General features: G+C 41.5%; 1 protein-coding gene across 5 annotated transcripts in view; it reads right to left on the bottom strand.

Moving 5' to 3' along the window:
* Positions 1-6,446: 6,446 nt before the first annotated feature.
* Positions 6,447-23,708, bottom strand: part of MRTFB (myocardin related transcription factor B) — a 158,060-nt gene continuing 140,798 nt past the window's right edge. For all 5 annotated transcript variants that reach the window (XM_019494677.2, XM_059716453.1, XM_019494676.2 and 2 more), the window contains 2 exons: positions 17,757-17,817; positions 6,447-12,559 (listed from right to left, as the gene is read on the bottom strand). In XM_019494677.2, the coding sequence (XP_019350222.1) occupies positions 12,036-12,559; positions 17,757-17,817 (585 nt within the window). In that variant the 3' untranslated portion in view covers positions 6,447-12,035. The remainder of the gene's footprint in view (positions 12,560-17,756; positions 17,818-23,708) is intronic.

The following is a 23,708-nucleotide window of genomic DNA, read 5'->3' on the forward strand; positions in this document are numbered from 1 at the left end:
TTGGACCTCAATCCCTAGAAAGATCTTGGAAAAAATCATCAAAGAAATAATCAACAACAGGATAACAGAAGGCAACATTTTGCGAGATAGTCAACTTAGCTTTGTTGCGGGTAGATCTTGCCTGACCAACCTCATTTCCTTCTATGACCAGCTGATGTATCACCTGGACGAAGGAGAAGAGGTTGATGTCATATATTTAGATTTCAAAAAAGCCTTTGACTTGGTCTCCCATGATGTCCTCATGGTAAAATTGGGGAACTGTAGCCTTGATATCCTTACAGTCTGATGGCTGAGGAACTGGCTCTGTGGTCGGAACCAGAGAGTGATAGTCGATGGAACGGAATCAACATGGCACTTGGTGACCAGTGGCATCCCCCAGGGCTCAGTACTGGGATCAGTACTCTTTAATACATTCATAAATGATCTGGATTCGGGTGTCAGAAGCAGACTAGCTAAGTTTGTGGACGACACCAAATTATGGGGAAGTGCAGCCGCTCTAGAGGACAGGCTGGCAATTCAGGCTGACCTGGACAGGCTTGCAAGGTGCTCAGATCAAAACCTGATGATGGAGAAATGCAAGGTGCTCCACATTGGGAGAAAAAACCCACATCATAGTTATAGGCTTGGCAGTGCTACACTCACTAGCACCATGACCAAAAGAGTTTTGGGGGGTCATGATTGACCACAAGATGAGTATGAGCCACCAGTGAAATGCCAAAGCTGGCAAAGCTAATAAAACTCTGACTTGCATCTACTGATGCATCTCAAGCAAGACTCAGGAAGTCATCTTCCTGCTTTATTCAGCCTTGGTGAGGCCACAGCTGGAGAACTGCATCCAATTCTGGGCTCTACATTTTAGAAAGGACGTGGAGAAGCTTGAGAGAGTTCAGAGAGCCACGTGCATGATTAGAGGTCAAGAGAACAGGCCTTATGAGGAGAGGCTGAGAGCCATGGGACTCTTCAGCCTGGACAAGTGAAGGCTGGCAGCCTATAAGTATATTAGGGGTGTGCATCAGGAACTGGGAGAACATCTGTTCACCAGGGCACCCCAAGGGAAGATGAGGTCTAACGGTCACAAACTGCTGGAAGATGTTTTAGACGGAACATAAGGCAAAACTTCTTTACCGTCCAAGTCTCCAGAGTTCCCCCAGAAGTGGTGCAAGCACCTACTCTGGATACCTTTAAGAAATGCTTGGATGCTTATCTTGTTGGGGTGATTTGACTCCAGCTGACTTCCTGCCCCTTGGGCAGCATGCTCAATTTGATGAACTTGAGAGGTCCCTTCCAGCCCTAATGTCTATGAAATCTATTAGTGCAGGTTCATGGAGGATGTGTTATGAACTGTGATAAGTATTTACTGCATGTCAAATTCTCACAAACCTAGTAGATGTCATTTACAGAGAATTTAACTTTTTTTCCCCCAGAACGATAACATTAATACAGTGAGATTCCAAATAATAAATAAAAGGAATCTGAATCTAGTGTCTAATGCATAACATCACCTCTATAGTGTGCTCTCATTACACAGAGAAAGGGTAGGTTCAGGGAGGATTTCAGAACTTTTCAGTTTCCAGATGGTACAAGTGTGCGTCTACCACTGTACTCCATGTTTCATTACAGTGGTGATAGTTTTTTAGAAAAATGCAGGTTAAACAGACACATTCACCTTTGTACTCCATGACTAATCAAAACAACATTGCCTGATGTGGAGAAGATGCTTAGAATTCATTCTCTTTTGTCTAATTAGGTTCACAATAAATGTCTCAGTGTCTGCATGTGCTGTGCCATTAGGATGGAGTAAACTAATTAACTCTGCCATATGTTAGTACTTGTAAACACAAGCACTACCTACAGAGGAGTTCTTTATTCTTCTGCAACGCACATGTAAATGCTGCCTGCCGCTGCCCCCACACTGAAGTGCCCCAGCCAGCCAGCCCCCCACACTGAAGTGCCCTTGTGCCCCAGCCAGCCCCTCCTCAGCACGCTGATCTGGGTCAGAGCAGCCTCAGGCTGGCAGGCTGACTCCCCTGCCCCCCTGGGTCCTCTGCCAGCTGGGGCTGGGCTGCTCCAACATAGCTCAGTGTGTTGCAGTCCTGGGCACACATTCAAATGTGGTGCCTGGGAGCAATTATCTCTGGCATGATATGCACTGGAGTTTATTGCTGCATGCTAATTGCATGTGTAAACATTCCCAGTAAGTGGTACAGAGTATATTGTACTGTTCTCTCTGTGCCTTAGTATTACAGCCTCAGTTTTCCTGGATTTTGGTATTGCAGACATGGGTTTAGGGTAATATTTGTTTAAACATTTCTGCTTAGTCATGCAGGTGTAGGCATAATTTTTGCACTCTATGACATGGACTCATTTATTTAAAAATCTGTTTCTCTGTTTGCTTGCTTAAAGAATAATGATCAGCTCTCTGATTAGTATTACCTAATGTTCAGATACAAAATACTGCCAAGGCTTCAGTTGCTTTCTTTCCACTTAATCTTTATCTAGTGGCCAAGGGAAAAAAAACTCTTCCAAAATATATTCACTTATAAAACACACCTTTCCCCAGGTTTTGACAACTCTTGAACCTGGAGTATTTCCTACATTTGATGAACCCTACCCTAATTATAGTTAATAATAAAAACTTTAAAATACATCAGAAGCAGGAAGCCATCTGCAGAATTTGTGGCACAATTAGATGACCAAGGGTTCAAGGTGCACTCAGGGATGATAAGGCCATAGCAGAGAAGCTTAACAAATTCTTTGCATTGGTGTTGTAGATCAGTCCTTTCTAGTAGATGGGTCTGAAGTGACAACAGAGGAAATTTTAGAATAAATTGATACATTAATATTAATAAGTTACCAAGACTGGATTGCATTTACTTGAGAATTCTGAAGTTCTCAAAGGTGAAATTGCAGGATGGCGGGCAATAGTATGCAACATTGGGTGCAGATGGAAATGATATTTGTTGCACAATAAGCCCCTTGAAAGTGCTCTAAAGTTGTGCCCAAATAGAAGAGCACGGCTGTGAACCCTCCAATCATACCATCAATTAACCCTCAGTGTATGAGGGTTCAAATGAAGATGCTCCTAAGCGGAGTGATTTCATTAATTTGTCTGCTGTGGCCAGAACAGCAGCCTGGCCTGAGCTGGTCTTTGAATGGGAGGGGGAGGAAGCAGGAGAGGGAAGTCCCTTCTGGGGTTCTCTCAGCCCCACTGGAGTGGGGGGGGGGCAGGTGGATTGGAGCCCCTCACCTTGGGGGGGTCTCTAATCTACCCACCCATATGTACACAATGTTGGGGTCTGAACTAGCTGTACTAAGAAAATTCTGAGACTGTGGTGTCATTGTAGTCATTGCCAATCAGCAGTTGTGGGGTGGGGGGAAGTGCACAGGGGAAACTGCAAGATTAAGGGTGCTGCCACGCAGTGCACTTCCCGTACGAATTCTAGTGGTCCCTCTCTACTGATAGCTATTGAGTAGAACATCTGGAAATGTTTCCTCTGGCATCTCTAAACTAATAATGGTGGATACCAGGGAATCATAGAAATTAAGGGCTGGAAGGGACCTCGAAAGATCGAGTCCAACTCCCCTGCTGTGGGCAGGAATGCTGTTGAGATTAAATGATCCCGGCAAGGTGTCTGTCTAGCCTCCTTTTGAAGCCTCCTTCCAAGGTTAGGGACTGCACCACCTCCTTGGGAAGTCTTTTGCAGATTCTTGTCACCCTTACTGTAAAGACATTCTTCCTCACATCTAACCTGAAACCAGTTTATGGTCCCTGTTCCATGTCCTCCCCTGGGGCACCCTAGTAAATGCCAACTGCTGATAGTCACCCCTTACATGCTTATAGATGGCTACCAAGTCCCCCCTCAATCTTCTCTTCCCCAGACTGAACAGGCCCAGATCCCTTGGTCTTTCCTCATAATGTTTGTTCTCCAGGCTCTTAATCGTTCTTGTGGCCCTTCTCGGGACCTGTTCAAGATTCACCACATCTTCATTGAAGTGCAGTGCCTAGAACTGGACACACTACTCCAGCTGGGGTCTCACCATTGGCAAGTAGAGGAAGATCACTTCCTTAATCCTGCTGGCAGTGTATTAGCTAATGCATCCCAGTCTGATATTAGCTCTGTTGACTACAGTGTTGCACTGGTGGCTCATGTTCATCCCGTCATCAACCATAACCCCAGGATCCCTTTCAGCCACCCTGCAGGCTAGGATATCTCCTAACTTATATTCTTGTCTCTAGTTACTTCTCCCCAAATGAAGTGCTCTGCATTTATCCTTATAAAAAGGAAGGTATTGAATAGAAGTTAGCTCAGTAGATACCTGTTCAATTGCTCCCTCTATAGCATCCACCCCTGCCACTGTCAGCAACAGACTGCTGGTCTAGATGGACCATTGGTTTGATCTAGTACAGCACTTACGTTATTATGGTTCTGGCTTTTAATTTTCTGTTTATTTCAGAGAAACATAGAATCTACCTTTGTGTGAGCTGATATAAATACATGGCCCCAACTGTAAATTTAATCTTGGCATGTACTGACATTGTCAGGTGTTACAAAAAAATTAACACCACACTTCGGTGCGAAAAAAAAGCAAAAATATAGTCTTTTTTCTGAATGAGCTTACCACTGAAAATGTATACAGCAAGGGATGAAAAGTGCTGAACATAGATTTTTTATTGCTGGTAGGCTTCTGGTATTTAGAATTATTTATTTTTAAGGAACCAGGTTAGTGAACATTAAGGCTAGGGACAGACATTATACATAAATTGGCATAAGTGATCAGAAACTGGTTCAAATCTGTACCACAGCAGAGGTTCAGTGCATATAAACCACTTTAAAAATAGCCAAAACTGGTTTAAGATAAACCTGGATGGATGTAGTATCAAACTTAACTGATTTAGGTTAAATTGGTTTATTGGATTTCTGTCCCAGATACTCTCCAGATTCAAGTTAACTCACAGTCCCCCAGGATGCTTTGCACCTCCCCCACAAATTTCTCCCTTGGAGGGTGGGCAAGCTAGTCCAAGGTGTCTGCTGCAGCCAAGCAGGGAGGCATGCTCTAGTGTCCCCCAGCTTCTGGCCTGGGTCATGTGGCTGCATTTCCAGAATCAAAAGTGAATGTCTGTTTACTTGCTTATTGGTTCAATCTACACAGTTTAGACTAACCTGCAAAGATTGAATCAACTCAGCCTTAGGCTTTTTGATTGTCTATACTTAGCTTAGAAGAGTACTCAAGGAACAAAGAATAAATTCAAGGCTGAGAATGAGGCTGATTTACTGACTCTTTTACACAAGACAATCATTGACTAAACCTTCTTAGGACCCTGCTTTATGCTTTTGTGAAAGCTACTAAATAGTGGATGCAGCAGTCACCTCCTGGAGGTAAAGGGAACCAGCTATATATCTCTTGATTATTAGTCTTGAAGAAATGGTCGCTGTGAGTATGGAACACAAGACCTTATGTTCCACCTGAGGACAGCTGCTGAGAGCTTCTCAGAGAGGACGGCTATGAAGAGTTTGTTAAGCCCAGATCAGAATCTTAAACTACTAGAAATTAACAGCATAAAACAGCAAGGAATTTAATGCGTTTTCTCCACCATAAAGTTTATTTGTAAATAGTAGGGGTACTGGTCCAGAGGAACTGGATTTCTTTAAAAATAGAAAATCATTATTTAGGAATTGTGAAACTAGTGTGTCCTCACTTTGTTCAATAACAAAAAAAAGCAGTATTGCTTTTTTTTTTTAAACACCGACTAAACATTAGGATGTCTATACACTGTATTTATAAATTCCATTGGTTATATGAGATAATCTGGCAAGTTGGCCGTGTTCTTTAAGGCAATGTTATCTTTTTCTGTTGATGCATCATATATAAGAAAACTGAATTTGATAAATCAATCTCTACTACAGCATATTATGGCTTATGGCCTAAAGCAGTACATCCCCTTTTACTCATCTCCAAAAGCCCTAGGAGGAGGACAGTACTATGCCTTCCAATTTAGACTATACGCATGAAGAAAGATTCCTGCATGTAAAGGATGCTTTGTGTATTTACTTTCCAAGTGGCAAGACTTTTACTCTCATAGTTGATCTGTGACATCTCTGTTTTCACCCTCTTTAGTTTTTGCAGGCAATTTTAGTTTACCTTCGCTTTCTTGTCATTCACTGCAGATGCTGACAATTTTTCCCCCCTGTGGTTTCAGGTAAATGAAGCACATACACTAAGTATCTTCTGATATAGTTCTCGAATGTAACATGACGTTTGTCTTTGCAGGGGATCTGTGTCATGAACTTTTATTCTCATTCCTTTTGAGATTGAGGGGATCAGTAAAAAACAGTACACAAATCAGGACTGTGGTTATCTTGTTGAATATTACTAATGTCATATTAAGTTCTTTGTGGCTTTTTCTGATATTTCCCTCACAGTTTTAGTTGAACACAATAAATGTATGCAGTTTATCATTTTTTTTATTTGAGACACAAATAGCAAAATACTGAGGTATCAAACATTTCCTCAGTAGCTACAATATTGCCACTATGTACAAAAATTTTGATAAATGTACTACACATATAAAAATACAGTATGCATTACATATATACAGTACAATGTGCAAAACATATGGCATTCAAACATGGAATTGATTTCAGGGGTGCAAACAGCAAATACAAAGGCATCATGGTTTCTTATAGAAAGGCAATACATGAATGGATGCCCTGATTGCCATACTTTTTTATTGATGTAGCATGTAAATGAAGAGAGCTGTACAGACAGGTATTCATCTTCTTTTTTTCATCAAGTGAGATGCTAAGACATAATTTTGACCATGAAAATAAGAAGAGAAACACCACTGACTGTAAGCATTATTTTACTGCAAGCAGTACAGTGAAGAAACAGCTATCTGAAAAGAAGCCTGTGTTTATTACCTAAAACAGTTGCTCAAACAGCAAAACAAATGTGTACTGTTATACATCAAAATCAACTTCAAAATATATACATCCTTAATTAAAAAAAGATCATTTTAAACAGATAATACTTTTTGGGACTGAATTTTCAATGCTTCAAAATACAAAGTGCCTCCTTTGGCAATAAAAATGGCAATCCTTTGGTTCCTATTAAATAAAACATTGTATTAGTAGAACTTATTGAGACTATGTATCTTTTGAATATCTAAGCAGTATTCTTTACCCCACCAAAAATGACATTATAGCTCTAGAGTCAAGGTACACTGATTTCCTGTTTTTCTCTGAAACACTGCTCTCACTAAGGCCACATACAAATGTTCAGTTTCTACTGGGAGAATTGCCTAGCTCTTGGTAGAAAACAAAACTCTGCAGACATTCAAGCTTTTTTTTCCAAGAGGTAAAATGGCTATTTCTGGAGAAAAATAACCTGGGAACAACCAGAGTTATATTGCTCTTGGAAGAGTTTCTCCCAAGAGACTGAAAGTCTCCACACTTTCTTCCAGCTTACCTCCTCTTGGGACTGTCTGTGGGTTTTCAACAGCAGCCACCTGCCACTTGACAGCCTGCCCCCTTCCTAGGCAGGGGAGAGGACAGACTGCCAGTTTAGGGGCTCCCCTAAGGGCATGGGTGACCCAGAGAGCTCCCTGGCTGGAGACCTGGCCTGCAAAGCAATTTCTTCCAGCAGAAATAAATGTCAGTACACAGCCACAGTCAGCATGACACTTGCTAGATTTCTAAAGCTGCATTTATATACCAAATGCAAGGTTTTTTTATTCAATCAGACACCTCAGAATAAAAGAAGTCTCTTCTTTCAGGTATCAAATTGTACTGACAGGTGTTTAAAAAAAAATATTTGATAGGATTTTCTTTTGCTTAATTTTTCAGGTCAAACTATTTTAAGAACTTTATAAGAGTTCAGATGATATTCCTATACTAGAAATACATAACAAATAGAATAAAAGCATCTATAAAACAGCTGCATGCTCTACATTCCTGTATATTTTTTTTATTTGCTCCGTATGTTAATGAAATGACAGGAAAATATGCAACCATACTTTGTTTAAATGCTGCTGGATTGCAATTTAAAGATTTAAGAGTAGTGCAGTGTGTTTTGACATTAAGGGTTCATTATTCAGAATTCTGTAGAACTAATTTTTCTTTCCAGTTTTAATAGAATTTGCTTAAAGAGTTTAAAAATACAATGATTCTATCCAAATAAAAATGATTCTTTACAAGTCAGCTAGCTTTACTGCATTTTTACTACATAATGCCCCCTTCCAGTTAAAAGTATTCTGTGATTTGCATTTTACTTGCTTTTATGATCCTTAGAGAAGTCAAACAGCTTGCTCTGGGTTATGATGTTGCCTATCAACTACAAGTTTCAGATAGCTAAATGTGTTAACTAAGCAACATATGGATGTTTTCTCTTGGAATTTTGTACACCTGTTTACCTTACAGCTACTCATACGGGTGACCCAACAATGTTTCAAATAACTTTTGAAAAAGACATCAGCATAGAATAGAAAATTTTTCCTAAATGCTAAAGCCTAATTTCACAAGCCCACATTTATGCAAGCTCAGATTGCAGGATTCGGTCCTAGGGTTGCTTGAAAAAAAATCTACCATAAATTTAACCCTTCAGAAAAGCCTGTTGAATTTATGACAAATATAAAGAACCATCAATAGTGTTCTAGAAAAAATGCATGTAAACTTACATGCCTCAACAAATGTTGAATGGCACTAAAAAGTGCAGAAGAAACACTGTTTCTGTGCTTAGTGACAAAAAGGTGGTCTTTGTTTTGATAAAACTTTTCCCTTAGTTATAAAGTTACTATCCACTGACAGCAATTAGACCATGTCTCTTGTTAGTCTACTTCAGCCAGTACATGGCAAGTGTAGTACTAGTACATTCTTTTTCAACTGTTTGCACAATGAGACGTCATTCTAATTGTGGCAGTCACAAAACTGTACAGTTATATTAGAGTTTCAAGATGTATATATCCTATTTGTGTTACAAAAATGATCATGTAAAACATGCACAAAAAGAAAAATCTAAGCAAGAAAATCTTTTCACAATACCAGGTATACATGAATATGGCAAATATTGTAGCACATTTCAGAACATATTATCCAAAGCAAACCATTATACATGAGGTTTTATAATACATGTAATTCTGAAACGTACAAAAAATAATCATACCCCATACACTAAAATACTTGCATTTTTAGAACTTCATACTGATCCCTTTTGTGTGTGTGTGTGTGTGCATTGACCAGGTTAGGGGAAAAAACAACTCAGTATTGGTACTGACAGATTTCAGAGGCTTGGGTACTTCTTCCACCTGCACTCAGATTCCTATGGGTTGGTTAATAAACTACATTGCCAGTGATACTTGTGTAGCAAGATGCTGCATAATATTGCCAGTTTTGAGCTATATTTACAGGCACATCAAAATGACAGTACAATTTCTCTCTGTGCTAGTCTGGCTAATTTTTTCCTCCAATAGAAAACTGATTTTAATTGAATTTGTACCCATCACATTTAAACAGAAAGCACAAACAAAAGGGGCCATTCTGTTACTATCATCTTTGGTCTGTCTACATTTTTATACTGCACATTTTTAGTACAATATTTTACATAATACACTAACATACAGTAGTGTAGAACAATATACATTTCATAGAGGTCCTCCTACCAGACCAAGAACCCACCTCTCTTGCAAGGTGTGAAAAGCCTCTAACTCCCACTGACTTCTGTAACAGCTGAGGGTATTCAGCACCTCACAGGATCAGCCCCAAGGGAGCATGGTCAAGTGGAAAGGTAAAAGATGCAGATATTTGTTCAGTCATGTTCACAAGAGTCCTACCATAGTTATCAATACTTAAAAACAGAACACTACATTAAAAGTGTGCTCATGTGCATATATACCAAAGCCAAGATAATCAGAATTTAAGGCAGGCAGTCTCAATGCAATATTGCCCTTGAGCATTGCTTACACAGATATGGATGGCAATATCTATGCACAACAATGTAGGATAAGGATAATGTTCTTAACTTCAAACTAGTGTCCTTTTCCTTGTGGGACAACCCTAATACACGACATTTCGACTTTAAAGGACATGCAGTTTAAAAGTAAACTGCAATGTGACTTCATAAATGTGACTTTTCATTAAATGCTTGCAGTTTTTTGGGGTTTTTTTTAGATACAGGTGTAATTGTCATTAAACCAATCTCACTGATCTGACAGATCCCAATGTACATATGCTATTTAGGCCTGAAAGTGTGATGCAATCCTTTGTGAACACATGTTTGAAGAAGCAGAAAGGACTATATTATAGAATTAGGCACTAAGGATATTTCAACAACATGGAATTCTGGAACTTGAATATCTGAAAGATGATATTTTAAAAGTTCATTTTGGTATGTGTTATTATGTTATTATTATAAAGTTAATAGCCACTTAGTTTTCACTAAGTCACCCCTGAAAATAATTACTTGGCAACTTTTATTTCTGAAACTGAAAAAACCCAAATTGTTTCTGAACTGAGACCAATTTTCATCCCAAATACTGTTTTTATATAATCTTAAAAGAACTAATGGTTTTTGATGGCTATGTGCGACTAATACTAGCCACATCAGTACAGCTACATTGATTGTATGGAAAGCAAAATATAGTGTTCCAGAATATATAACTCCCACTTAGATTCTACAAAGAATGATGCAACTCAACTGAAGCTAACATGGAAATAGTCAAGAAGAAGAATAAGCAAGTGAAGGACTGCTCATGTTTTACTACATACCTGCCACGCAAATAATGTGCATTCCAGCTTGGTAAATGTGCATCTTCATTTAGCAGTGTTTACTTGTGTATCTTGAGGCCTTCCTATTTTTCTCCACTTCAACAGTGCTGTCTTAGGATTGCTTTTGAACAGTTTCAACCAGGGTTAGGTACTGGTAGATGAAGTTAAGTTGTCTACAATGTCATTATATCCTGTGCAAGCTGGGGCTGATCCTGCAAACATATTGCACTTGATTGGATCATTTGTGCACAGGCGTTTGCAAAATCAGAGCCCTAAAAAGCTTTACCAGAAATTCTTGTAGTAGACTGAAAACAATATAATGTGCTGAGGTGATTCACTGTGATATTTTGACAGATGAATCTCTTTAGCAAATGCTATCAAACAATGGGAGTGAAATTGGATATTTACTATTAGAATACTAGAGTCCATTGGTTGTTATGCCTACTGCTACCCTTCCCCCCACAGAAGTAAATTGTACAAGCCACAACAATAAAAAGTATACAAATACCTGTCTGATATACACATTAAAACCATCTATTAAATCCAGAGTGGAAAATTCAGTGTTCTCAAAATACCTGGCCTTTTCTACAGTGGATTATTCACAATTACACTTAAAATATCTCTTGGGATGCAGTTATGTCCTCCCCTCAGTATTTAAAATTGAAATAGAGTGAGAAAAGAGTTTAAAAAGTCACAAAACAAACCGAAATACAAAACAAACAAATTAAAGGACTAGATACAAGTGAAATTTCACTGAACCAGCCAGTGCTTTTAGTTGCCTTTGCCCTCACAATGCATCTTGCTCTTGGCTCAGGCTGTCCACAGGAACAATTAAGTGCAGTGATACCTTCCCTTCCCCCAATGTATGCTCTCTCTGTCCATACAGCAGAATAAAATCTGTCCTATTTTTCTTCCGTTTCAGTTCTAACCAGTGGCCTCATGTTATGCAATTTGAGCATGGCAAAGGTATTAATGCTAATTCTTACATATACATGTTTCATGCTTCACCTTGGCAGTACTTTTTATTAATAAATACAACCATCCTTTTCTGACCTGTGTAGTATAACACTCCAATGCCCCTGACCTGCATTACTGAGACACTCAGTAATTCATTGTCATGTACTTCAACATTAGTGAAGGCTTCTCATCGAACATTTCTCCTTCCCATCATTCTGTGGTAATTTACTTTAATTGCAATCAGAATGATGTAACAATGAACCTACACTGTAAACAGATCTTTGAAAGTCACATTCTTATTGGCTGCACTTTTATACCTTAATCCCAGTGCAACTGTAGGTCTTGAGGATCTAGAAAGTCAGTGGAAAACATACTTGGGGCAGTAGAGCCAAGAGGAGTGAGCCCTGATGAGGAATTGGGCATGGTAATGTCTAACCACTCCATATTGTCTAAATTTGTGTCAGAAAGGTCAAGAGATAAACAGGAACTATTAGCAGTGAATTGAGGATCAGATGTTTCCATGGGTGACTGGGAGTGATCAAGCATGCTGGAGTGATTGAGCAGATCACTTTGAAGGTCTTCAATCAGAGAAAATGACTCTCTGTCTTCGCTGCTGCTTGTTAACGGAGGAATTTCATTACCGGGGGGCAAAGTTCCATCCAAGAGCGCTTCAAGTTGGTTTTCTAAACTGTTTGCCAGTTCTAAGGAGATAGGAGGTGCCATTTGCACTTGTGGTGGTGGACGAGATACTACTGTATTCACTGGCATTGTGGTGATATTAGCTGTAACTGGTCTCATTTTGGAAATTGGAGATGGTTCCTCCTTTATTGGAAGGGAAATTTCTGCAAAAAGGAAAGTTAAAATAAATCAGTAAAGATCACCATGTGTTCAAAAATTAGTATTTATTTCTTTACTGCCTTTAGTCAAGGACTCTATGCTTTTTACAGCACCTGAAACAATAATTAAATGCTCTCTGGGCAGGGACTGACTTTTTGCTCTAAGTAGAAAGCAAGAAAAACATGGGTGTGGAATTCTGTTTCCCTTTCTGAGCATAAATGGCTGTTTTCTAGCTGCATACCTGGTTGTTTGGCCCTCCCTCTACAACTGCAGATGGTTAAGTGGCCAGCACAGCCTGGCTACATACACACGTAACTGAGCATTCATCTGGGTGGGGAAACTCTGGGGCGGGTAGTTTTATTCCTCAACAGCTGAGGGCATGTCCCAAGGAAGCAACAGGCCCAGGTCCGAGGGGGCTTCACCCAAAGGGGCTCTGAAACTGCATCTCTAACTTCCCGGTACAGTGCTGTAACCATCTGGACACATGTTAGGTGTTTATCCATTCTTTATCCAGGCTGTATTCTGGAAGCTGAGCCATGGCCCCTTGCATTTAATAGTCATTGGATAAAATGAACTGAGAGCAGCACAGCACTCTACTAGGAGCAGGGGGCTAGGGCAGAACTTATTCTTTTCTACAGCAACATTAATCTCACTGAGCTACACGTTGTGTGATGCTTCAGAGCCTGTGCCTGCAATCCCACACATGGGGCTATGAGTGCAGCCCTGTGCATGTGCTGCATGAGGGAGAAACTCCCCTACACTTGGCATGTTGAAGTCTGTGCCCACAGCCCCTTATGCTGGGGGGGGGAAGAAAGGGGGAGAACAGACAGGACTGGGAGCAGTGTCTGTGCCCTACACCTTCCCCAGACTGATCCCTGGCCTTGAAAGTGGGGACAGCAGGAAAGCGGGGCAGTTGCAGGATGAATACTTGTACTGCTTCATTCCCAGAACAATTTCTCTAAAATTTCCACAGCTAGAAATGAACACCTACACACACCCCTACGTTCTTCCTTTTCTTTTTTTTTTTTCTTTTTTTTTTGTTGTTGCTCATCCTCAACTTTTAGGATATAATGTCGCAATTCTTCCTCAGTCAAGAAGCCCCAAGGAAGTTAACATCACCAGTAGTGTTAGGAAGGCCCATTGCTTATTACCTGAATAAGTGATTTGTACCTGTAATGGTCCAGGAAGCATGTGAGAGGCAAGACTTTTTGTGGATGGTATCTTTTATTGGACCAACTGCATGGCTGGGATAAAGTTAGACAAGCTTTCAGGTATCACATGGAACAAAAGCTTGTGTAAAACTTCACACTTTACTTCACAGGGGACAATGACCCTCTTGATCCTGTTCTTCCATTCTGGTGAGCGGCGACTGGCTGCAGGTGGGGCGGGGTGCACTGCCACGCTCAAGGGGTGCATGTGCTCCCATGTGAACCCCCTATGCATCACCAATGCCAGTAGTGGCAGTGGCATGGCAGTGTGGGGCTGGGGTTTCCATGGAGACCAGCCCCAGTAGCGCTGTCACGGAGGGAAGCTGCTCCAGGCTGAAATCGTACAGTGGCTGGGACAGAGCCGTTATCCACTGCCTGCACACCCTTGCCCAAAGCATGCAGGCAACAGATCACAGCTCTGCCCCAGCTCTGGACCATGCTGTCATTGCCAGCGCTGTGCTTTGTCTCAGCAACTGGAGTAACTCTCCATCCTGCAGCACACCTTGTCAGTGCTGCTGGGGTTAGTCTCCATGGAAACCCTGGCTGTGCGCTGTCACGGTGCTGCCATTCCTGAGGTCTCCATGGAAACTGGCCAGTGACACAGGCAGGGGCTGCTGGGAAATGGAGTCTGCTGTGGCTGGATTTTGCCCAACCCTGGTTTAGTCACGTGTCTCCTCATTGCTCCCTAGATCTGATTATAGAAATCCTACACTGTGCAAGTAATTTTCTTAACCTTGCAATTGTACTTTGAGAAGCAGAAACACTCTTATTTTAGAATGTGTCTCAAGAACCAACTAATAACCTACAATCGGTTATTAGCAGTAGCTACTTTCTTCCTTCTGACAGCAATATAAATGTTTCCCAGTAGCTACTGTACAAAATTTGTTTATGCAACTTTAAATAAAATTACTTCGATTTCTCCCTCCTTAACATACATGATGACTTGGAGACTGTTTCATATTTTTTTCTGTCCAAATTGGGCAGGATGTTAGCCATTAAATAATAAATATATGCACATATTTTATGTTTCTCCAGTAGTTCAGGTTTTCATAATGTGTTGTTATATTTGTAGCCTATAGTTGAAAATATTTATCAATGCTTTACTCTGAATATATTTTTCCTGTTTTGTAACATACAGAACTTGCAATTGTTTATTTCCTCTAGTATTGACAGAATAATTGCAAGACTGTCCTACCTAAATTGAAGTGCTACTGCTGACACTTAAGATATAACATATACTGAACTCCACACAGGCTAACTTGCCCTACTGAGAAACTGTGGAGTACAGACATACCCTTACACTGTAATCAGTTATGCTTCTCCTGTGAAGCTCAAAAATATCTTTCCTTGCTTTCAGCTGTTGACCATGTGATATTTGTTTAGCATAGTAATAGAATTTAAGCCTCTATCATGTTCATCACTTCAAGTATGTGTCAGAATCCAGTTGGCTATTTCAAAATCAAACAGAAGACAAGCTGATGATCTGTCCCTTCCTCTCTTGTTCAGCTCTTGAGTCAATCAATCAATTAAATTACCTAATTAATTGCGCCATTAATTATTCTGGACAACAGGTTAATTCACTACTCTCTCTATTTAAGGTACTCTGATAACTATGTGTTAGTGGCTGCTTCTTATTTAAAATGACCTACTGACTTCTAAACTGGGAGTCAGAATTTTACAGCATTAGTTTACAGAAAAATTTGGCCAGAGGCGTAGAAACCATCTGAGATGCACTTCTATCCTATAGTAAACACCAGGGACCCCAGTTTTCCCTGGGAAAAAAAGGGAGAATCTCTGTTTAAAAAACACAGAAATTTGTTTATCCATGACATTCTGAAAACAGGGTGGCATCCCGCAGCAAGCTGTGGCCTGACTGGCTGAGAAGCAAATAACACGGGAAAAATAAAAGACAGCAGAAATTGCACTGCTTGCTGCAAGACACCGTCATGCTTTCAGTAAGTTATGGATAAACAAGGATTCCATGTTTTTCTGTGGTAAACGGAAAACTAGGATCCCTGGTAAACATGTCTTGAATAGAAAAGCTCTTCTTTCAGGTTCAGTAGCAGAAATAGGATTCCATGCACCAAGCATTTGAAAGAACCAGGAAGTTTCAGGCACATCTAGCTTGCCCCATTTCTTCAGTTGCAGGAACAGCTGGGGGCTTCAGACTACCCCTCCTTCTGGCCTTCCCCTTTTTTTCCTTGTGCAGCAGGGAGGCGCCTTGCATGCAGTCAAGCAATGGGGGTGCGGAATGAAGCTGGGAGGCTGCACCTGGGTGCAGTGAAGTGAAGGGTGGGAGAGAAGCATCAGGGAATGTGAAGTACAGTTGGAGGGTGGGGTGCAGTGCTGCGGGGTGAAGGAAGGGGGTTACCTGAGTGCACAGAGAAGCGGCAGGGCGGTGTGCGGTAAGAGGAAAATCTGTTTAAAAAATAGCAGGAGTGCCTGGGCCTGTGGTGTGGTAGCAGTGGGGCATGGTGCAGCAGAAGGGGCATCCGGGTATGTAGTGTGCCCATGTTGGGGGGAGTGGGGGTGGGGGCAGAACAGGGACATGCAGCCCCTGGGCTCCATGGTCCCCCCTGGTATGGCTCCTGCTACTGCAGCTTCTGTTATTGTGGCCTGAAGAGCGTGCAGCCCTCAGCCACTGATTTAAAGACTAGAATTACAAGAATGATATTCTTACATAGGAAGAAACACACAGATGACAAGAAGGAATGGAGAATAACTAAGACATTATTTATTTTATGCATTTTTTTTCTTTGTCATGTGTCTGTCTCTTTCCCTTCCATCCTGCATGATACAGACATGGTGAACAGTAAGAACAAGGGTGAGGTTTTCCTTGATGGCACTTGGAACAGCTCTGCAGCCTCAAGCAATCATGATAGATTTCTGCTTCTTACAGTTTATTACTAAGTTGGCAGAAATAACATGCTGTTCTTGGAGGCTGTTACTGAAGCCTGATAGAAAAGGGAACTGAGAGACCTAAATACCTGAACTACCCAGGCAGGGTGACTGAAGCAGCTCTCCAAATTTATTCATAATCTAGCTGAAATTAAAGCAGTTGTTAGTCCTCAGGGATGATAATGGTTGTAAGGGGACAGAGATTTTAGAGAATTTGGGAGATAACATGTTTTGTGGTTCAGGAGGCTAAAGAGACCTTAAATATATAAAAATATTTGTATAAGATTCTGGCTACAGGAACTTCTGAATACTTATTAGTGGCTGAAGCCTGCTAATACAACTCACCTAGTGATGGGTGTCCTGAAAACATCTTGGACTAAAATCAACTGCATCTTCCCTATCATCTTCCTCTCTTTCTTTCCCTGCTTGTGACATCCTATAACTCACTGTGCATTGAAACATCAGATAATCATACGTCTCAGCTCAGAAACTGTTCTCCAGTTAAAGTAGCTCAATTCTTATTTTAAATTTAATTATGCAAAAAGTTTTCCAGCCTTTTACTATGACGTTTCAGAACACAGATTCAAATACAACTTGGGCAGGGCAGGAACACGACCATAGACCATACTTTACATTTATAAACAGATGACCAATATTATTTCATTTGCAGTGAAATGAGATGCAAACATTGATAAATAGAGCAAGAGTTGCCTAGTTAAACTAGCTCCTGAATAACTACTACTAGGACAGTATCCAAAAGTTTTAAACTAACAAACTGCAAACAACAGCTATAAGCTTGGTGTAGTGGATGAATAACTATTTTCCTTTTTCTTCAGCGTGAACAGAACTTTAGCTTGTGACATATCTGCAGTCAGGCAGTATTCTCAGCTGAGTAAAGAACTATACAGACGTAGGGGAAAATTGAAGAAGTAATACCTTAGATGATTTATAAATATTGCCTGCCCTAGCAAAGAAACCTCTACAGTGGCACTTCCTTCCTTAGTCATACTACTGCATCTTAACTTATTCCCAACTTCTGTCAGTTTGCTAAACTGCTTCACATCTGTGCATCATATACTATTTTAAACTGATTTACCTCCACTCTTAATGAGAATGTCAAAGAGATCATCCATCTGCTGACTGTGTGCACTGGAAACCTGTAATGGAAAAAAGGGTTATTCTTTGTCACGCAGACCTTACTATAAGATAACTGATGCCAGCTTCTCACAATAATACCCAAGTTACTAACTTGGGCTCAAGGCTAGCATGACTGGTAAGAGTTTTTTAACTTACAAAAAGGGAGAGGAAGGGAGGGGATTGGCAGGGAACTATACAGCCTAGACAACAAAGTGGAGGAACAAGACCTATCAGTTCAAGACACAAAAGTGAATTCTGGAGGGACTATAAATATGGTGAAATAGCAATCATGTCTTCTGGAATGAAGGTGTGAAGGGATATGTGTTGCTCAGGAAAGGTGGAAATAAAGGGAAAGGTGCTGGGCTCAGTTTTCTGACTTTTAATCCTTAGCAAAAAGCCTGGGCCAGAAATGGTGTGTTGCTGTGGGAAAAGTTAAGGATTAGGAAGCTGGCTGGAAAGGTTTGGTGCTGTAACGCAAGAAAGATGTCTGGTTGTTTCATTTGTCCTGTGCTCACCAAAGCAAGTCTTCACACATTCTTGTAAACCAGGGGTGTCAAAGATATGTAGGCCAGATCTGGCCTGCAAAGCCCTATTGTTCAGCCCACAGTGCTGCCTCAATTTCTCAAAGATTGAAAATTGAATTTGATATTTTCATGCTCATGAAACTTTTTGACAAAACGTTAGGAGGCAGAGTGAATGCAGAAGAGTACAGGAATATATAGGAAGAAATGGGATGGATTGGAATATTGCAGGATGATACACACTCAGAGATTAAAACAATTTCTGTTACAACCTGTAGCCCTGTAGGCGTATCACAATAGATTAGGATAGATTAGCGCTTCCCAACCTTTTTCGCCCCACGGCACATTTGCTTAAATAAAAAAGCGCTGTTGCACACAGGACACCGATTTGTGGGGGGGTCTGACCAGCCAGACACTGACGGGGAGGGGTGGCATACGGCCAGTCAAACAGCATTTTGGGCTGCAGCCATGCTCCCCATCTGTCTGTGTCCGCAGCAGCAGGAGGCAGGGGGCATGGTTCCAACCCAAAATGCTGTGGCACACCGGTTGGCAAACCCTGGGATAGGTACCTGAGTCTTCTGTCAGTCAATGACTATGTGCCACCAACATAGAGCAGCCATGGAAATGACAAAAAGGATCTTGGGGAAGGTCAAGTAAAGTATTTCAAGTACAGGCAAGTATTAATGCCACTATACAAGGTTAGTAGGATCTTATCTGTACAATTCTTGTTATGCGTCTTCAAAAAAAAAAACCAAACAAAAAACCCCAAAAAACAAAGATTAATTCAAGCAAAAGTAAATACAGTGAAGACCAGAAAAACAGAACCGCTCTCAAAAGAAGAGAATAATAGTTTATTTGTTTAGGTTAGCAGACCAAAGCTATAGAGACTCGTAATCTAGTTGAAATTAAGGCAGTTGCTAGGCCTCAGGGAGCATGATGATTGGAAAAATAGTTATGCAGTAACAGTAAATAATATATTAAGTAAATGTTGATAGATAAATACAACTCATGTATTACAGTAAAAATGCTGATAAAAGCTGTGAATGCCAGGAAGTACACACACAGGGATGTGACTGTCCATCTTGAATCATCCGTGACACAAGTCAGCTGTTTTAAAATAAATAGGAGTCATGGATCATTAGTATGAATCTACAGCTTCTTTTAAACTAAAAAATGGAATTTATCAAAACAAATTAAAACAGATCAGCAACAAGGAAGTGTAGAGTTAATGAAGTTTGTGTTGGGAAATGGACACTTAAAATCAAAACTTCCCGGACGCAAGAAATCAGGAAGAGTGCCAACAATTTCCTAGTTGAACAATGAAATTCTGCTTTCCCATGAGCTGAAAAGTGATTTGTGCCAAAGTGTATGAGGATTTGCATTACATACAACTGGTGTACCACATCCACAAATCGCCAGTTTGGATTTGATAAAAAAAATTCTGAAGCAGTAAGGCTTTTCAGTTTGCAGGTGGACTCGTGTGGCAGAAGCTCTCTTAGGGTTTTGTAGCAAGGCTTTTAAAACTTCAGCTCTTTATTGCTATGTTCTCTTCTAAGAGTATCAACGTGGACAGATACGAAATGTGGATGCTGTGCTTTTTGGCATGCCAAGCAATATCACAGTTCCCAAAACATGGAAAAAACAGGTGCGAGTGATCATCATGACAGGAAAGGAGAAGCAGCAGATAACTCTAATTCTCTGTGTGACAGCAGATGGTTGTACACTCCCTCCATATACAGCTTCTCAGCATAAAGGCCTGTCAAGGGACAATTTCCCTGAAAGAATATTTGTTTAAGTGCAGGTAAGAAAATGAATAACTGAGGAGCTTATACTGAATTGTCTGCAGAAAGCATGATTTTGGTGACCAGGTCCTCTGTTAAACTGAATCAAATGCTTGTGATGGATGCTTATGAAGTACACAAAACCTGTGCAGTTAAGATGACAGTTGTGACCACAACACTGACCTGGTTATCATGCCAGGTGGGCTAATGTCATAACTTAAGCCATTTAACATCTATGTGAACTAGCTACTTTAAATATAACTGACAAATCTTTATCACTAAATGGCTTGTGAGTGAAGAAACAGCTGACACTAACTGGATGAAGATACTCTGCATTTCCTCTTCTCTGTGAACAGATTATTAAAACATGGGACACTATAAGACAAACTGATGCACTCCTTCTAAAAAAGGTTTTATCTCAAACTAGCTTGACAGAACAGAAAATGATATTATCTGGGAGATGTAAAGCAAGAGAGGATGACTAGGAGAGATTTGTACAGTTATAGTTGTAGTATTTCATAGCAAAAAGCTGGGTATTGTTTTCCTCTTTCTTTAAAAAAAATACAGTAGTTCCTGTATGCACAAGAGGTTATTTCCCTGTAAATGTCACTATTTGATATTTGCTTTCTCTACTTATAGAAAACAATCCAAAAAAACCTTAGATGCATGTTAAATGTGAAGGTATTTTGCATTGAAAGGAATATGGAATTTAACTTGAAGTACAATGGTGGCACAAAACAGATTGATGTAAGTTGACCTTGAATAAATTTAGCCAAGAAATTGAAATGCTGACCAAAGCAATAACAGTGGAACTACTTTCCAGTAGCAGAAAGGGGGCAAGAAGCCTAAAAAGCTTTAAAATGAACTGAGTTGAAGTTATTAACAAGATTATATACAATGTGGCTGCTTGAGACAGGATGGGACTGGATTTGATTGATTTGAGGAATCCTATCCACAGAGCCTAATTTGGTGGGTATGAAGTTTATCACAATATAAACTGCTGTGTCACCAGATGGCTCCCTCATCTATCCAACTTTGGCTGCAGTAGGGATCATACTTCCTCCACTTGTGTGAAAGGAGGGTAGAAAATAGACAAAGTCAAAAACTACCAACAAGGCATTTCTTACAGGGAAAGACTGGGAGAGACAGAGGACGTTTTGGACAGAAGTAGGGACAGAAGGGGTGGTTAAACTGGCTTCTGTAGTAGGGGACGCTGGTGTGGCTGTAAAACTGCATTTAGGAAGTTGTTTCTTCTAATAATCTGTATGCCTGCATGAAGCAGCAATTATTTGATTCAGCTTCAGACTTGGTGGATTCAGAGGGACAGTGATTTGATTTGGTGATTCGAATCACTGTCCCAATTAAATTTGGCTGATTTGGATTCAGAGATTTGGCCACCGAATCAGGCCAAATCTCCTCTGAATCAAACAGGTGGGAGCAGCAGTGTTGGTAGCAGGGGCGTGGCAGCAGCAAGCGGGGCCCCACCACCTGCCCGCTCACCCAGCCCTCCCAGGACTGCCCCTCCCAGCCCCAGTTTTTCAGCGCTTAAAAAGTCCCGCACTCACTGGCTGCAGCACTGGCAATCGGGGGCTCTGGGGGCTTGTGGCAGAGCCCCCTCATGCAGCGCGGGGCAGCGGGCATTGGCCCTCCCTGCCTGGCACCCGCAAAGCAGCATTCGCATCACACAGGTGCAGCGCAGCTCAGCAGGGTGCTGCGGGGCTCTACGCAGTCTGGGACCTGGGGTTACTTGGGCTGAGTCCTGCTGGGGTCTGGGTGACTGCTGGAGCCACATCCCAGCTCTAGGACAGTACGCGGTGCCCTGCTGAGCTGCACTGCACCCACACGATGCAACTGCTGTCGCATGGGTGCCAGGTGTGTGTGTGTGTGTGGGGGGGGGGGTGACGGCATTCTCACTGCCCTGCGCTGCACGGGAGGGCTCTGCCATGAGCCCCCAATTGCCGTTGCAGCAGCTGGTGAGTGCGGGACTTTTTAAGTGCTGGGATGCTGGGACCGGGCAGGGCAGCCATGCCGGGGTTCCCCCCCATGGTCCCTCCCCCTCCTCCAGCCCCCCTGCACCCTACTTCCCAGCATGGAGCCCAGGTCCAGCTCCCTGTGGCGGTGAGCAGGGACCACCCAAATCTCTGAATCAATCGGAGGCTTCCGATTTGATTTGGATTTTTTAATGGGTCTCCCGTTTCAATTCGGATTTGGAGATTCAGCTCCCGAATCAGGCCAAATCTCCTCCAAATCGAATCAGCTACTGAAGCTTCTCACAGCCCTAATAATCTGTAACCAAGCTTTATTCTTCAAGTAAAATTAATGGTAAGCATTGCAGAGTTGCAAATGTTATCTGTTATGCCTTCATCTTTTATATGACACCCAAAGAGAGAAACTGTAAACTCTAATGCTAATACTTTAGATGAAATTTTGAAAAAAGGGCACATTTAAGTTGTGGTGGGAGTCTGAAGAGTCAGAACTAGACTGCAATATAGGCTGCTGGACTATCAGTTTCCACCTTTCAGGAGAAAATCTGAAATACTGAGTCCATGTATATACATTCAGTTTCTCCTGGGAGAGTTACTTCTCCCCCAGGAGAAACCACAAATGTACAGATGCTCAGAATTTTTCACCCGGATTGCTGCTTGAGTAGAAACACAACTGAGGAACAACCAAAGTTAAATTGCTCCCGGGAGAGTTTCTCTTGGGAGAATGAACATCTGTACATGTTGTCTTCTGAGAGAACCCACAGCACAATTCTCCAGCACGCCAGGGTGCTTTGCTCCTCCCTCCCCCCTCAATCCTAAGACAGTGCATCACTTGCACTGTCTCCACTGCTTCCACCAAGCAGGAGACAGAACCCGCACCACAATTCTCTGTCCTTGCATGGAGACGCAGGCAATCTGGGTCAGCCAGTCAGGATTGCCCTGTGCACCACTGCTATTCTGTCTCTGGGTAGACTGAAGGAGCCTGCAGAGCATGCTGAGATGTGTGCACAGGGGCCCCCGGGCTTTGCAATATCAGCAGTGCAAACTCTTTGGTCTTCAAAGGCTCAGCATTTGAATGTCTGTTCCTAGGTCGGTTTAGATGTTCCTAGGTCGGTTTTTCTCCTAGAAGAAAAAACCTGGGAGAATCCTCTCAGGTTAACTGAAAAGAGCCTAAGTCTGCACCCTAAGCATGTGCTAGAGACTCAAGGATGACGGGCAGTTTCCAGACTTGTTTAGACTCAAGTTGTAACACTCCAAGGAATGCAGCAGCTGGGTCCCTGAGAGCAATCTGGTGAGTGACCAGTATGGAACATGTTGCCAGATAACTACCTCAAGAAGCCTAAAAGTATTGTGTTAGCATTAGCCTGGATTAGGACCTATTTTTTTTTTTTAAGTTTTAGAACTAGCAAAAAGGCCCAATTTATTTTGTAGTTTAAATCTTTTATTTCTCTTTTCTTCTATGGTCCTTAATAGCGCTGCTGGCCTCGGCTCCCCCACCCTCTGGTCCTTGGCGCAGGTTTGGAATCATGGCAGTGCCCCCCATGCTTGGAGCACTGATTGGCCGTTTCCATCAGTCAATCATAGTATGAATAAAACATTACAGACAGACTTAGGCTTTTATAAT

Source organism: Alligator mississippiensis, chromosome 13, assembly GCF_030867095.1.
Source record: "Alligator mississippiensis isolate rAllMis1 chromosome 13, rAllMis1, whole genome shotgun sequence".
NCBI classification, from domain to species: domain Eukaryota; kingdom Metazoa; phylum Chordata; order Crocodylia; family Alligatoridae; genus Alligator; species Alligator mississippiensis.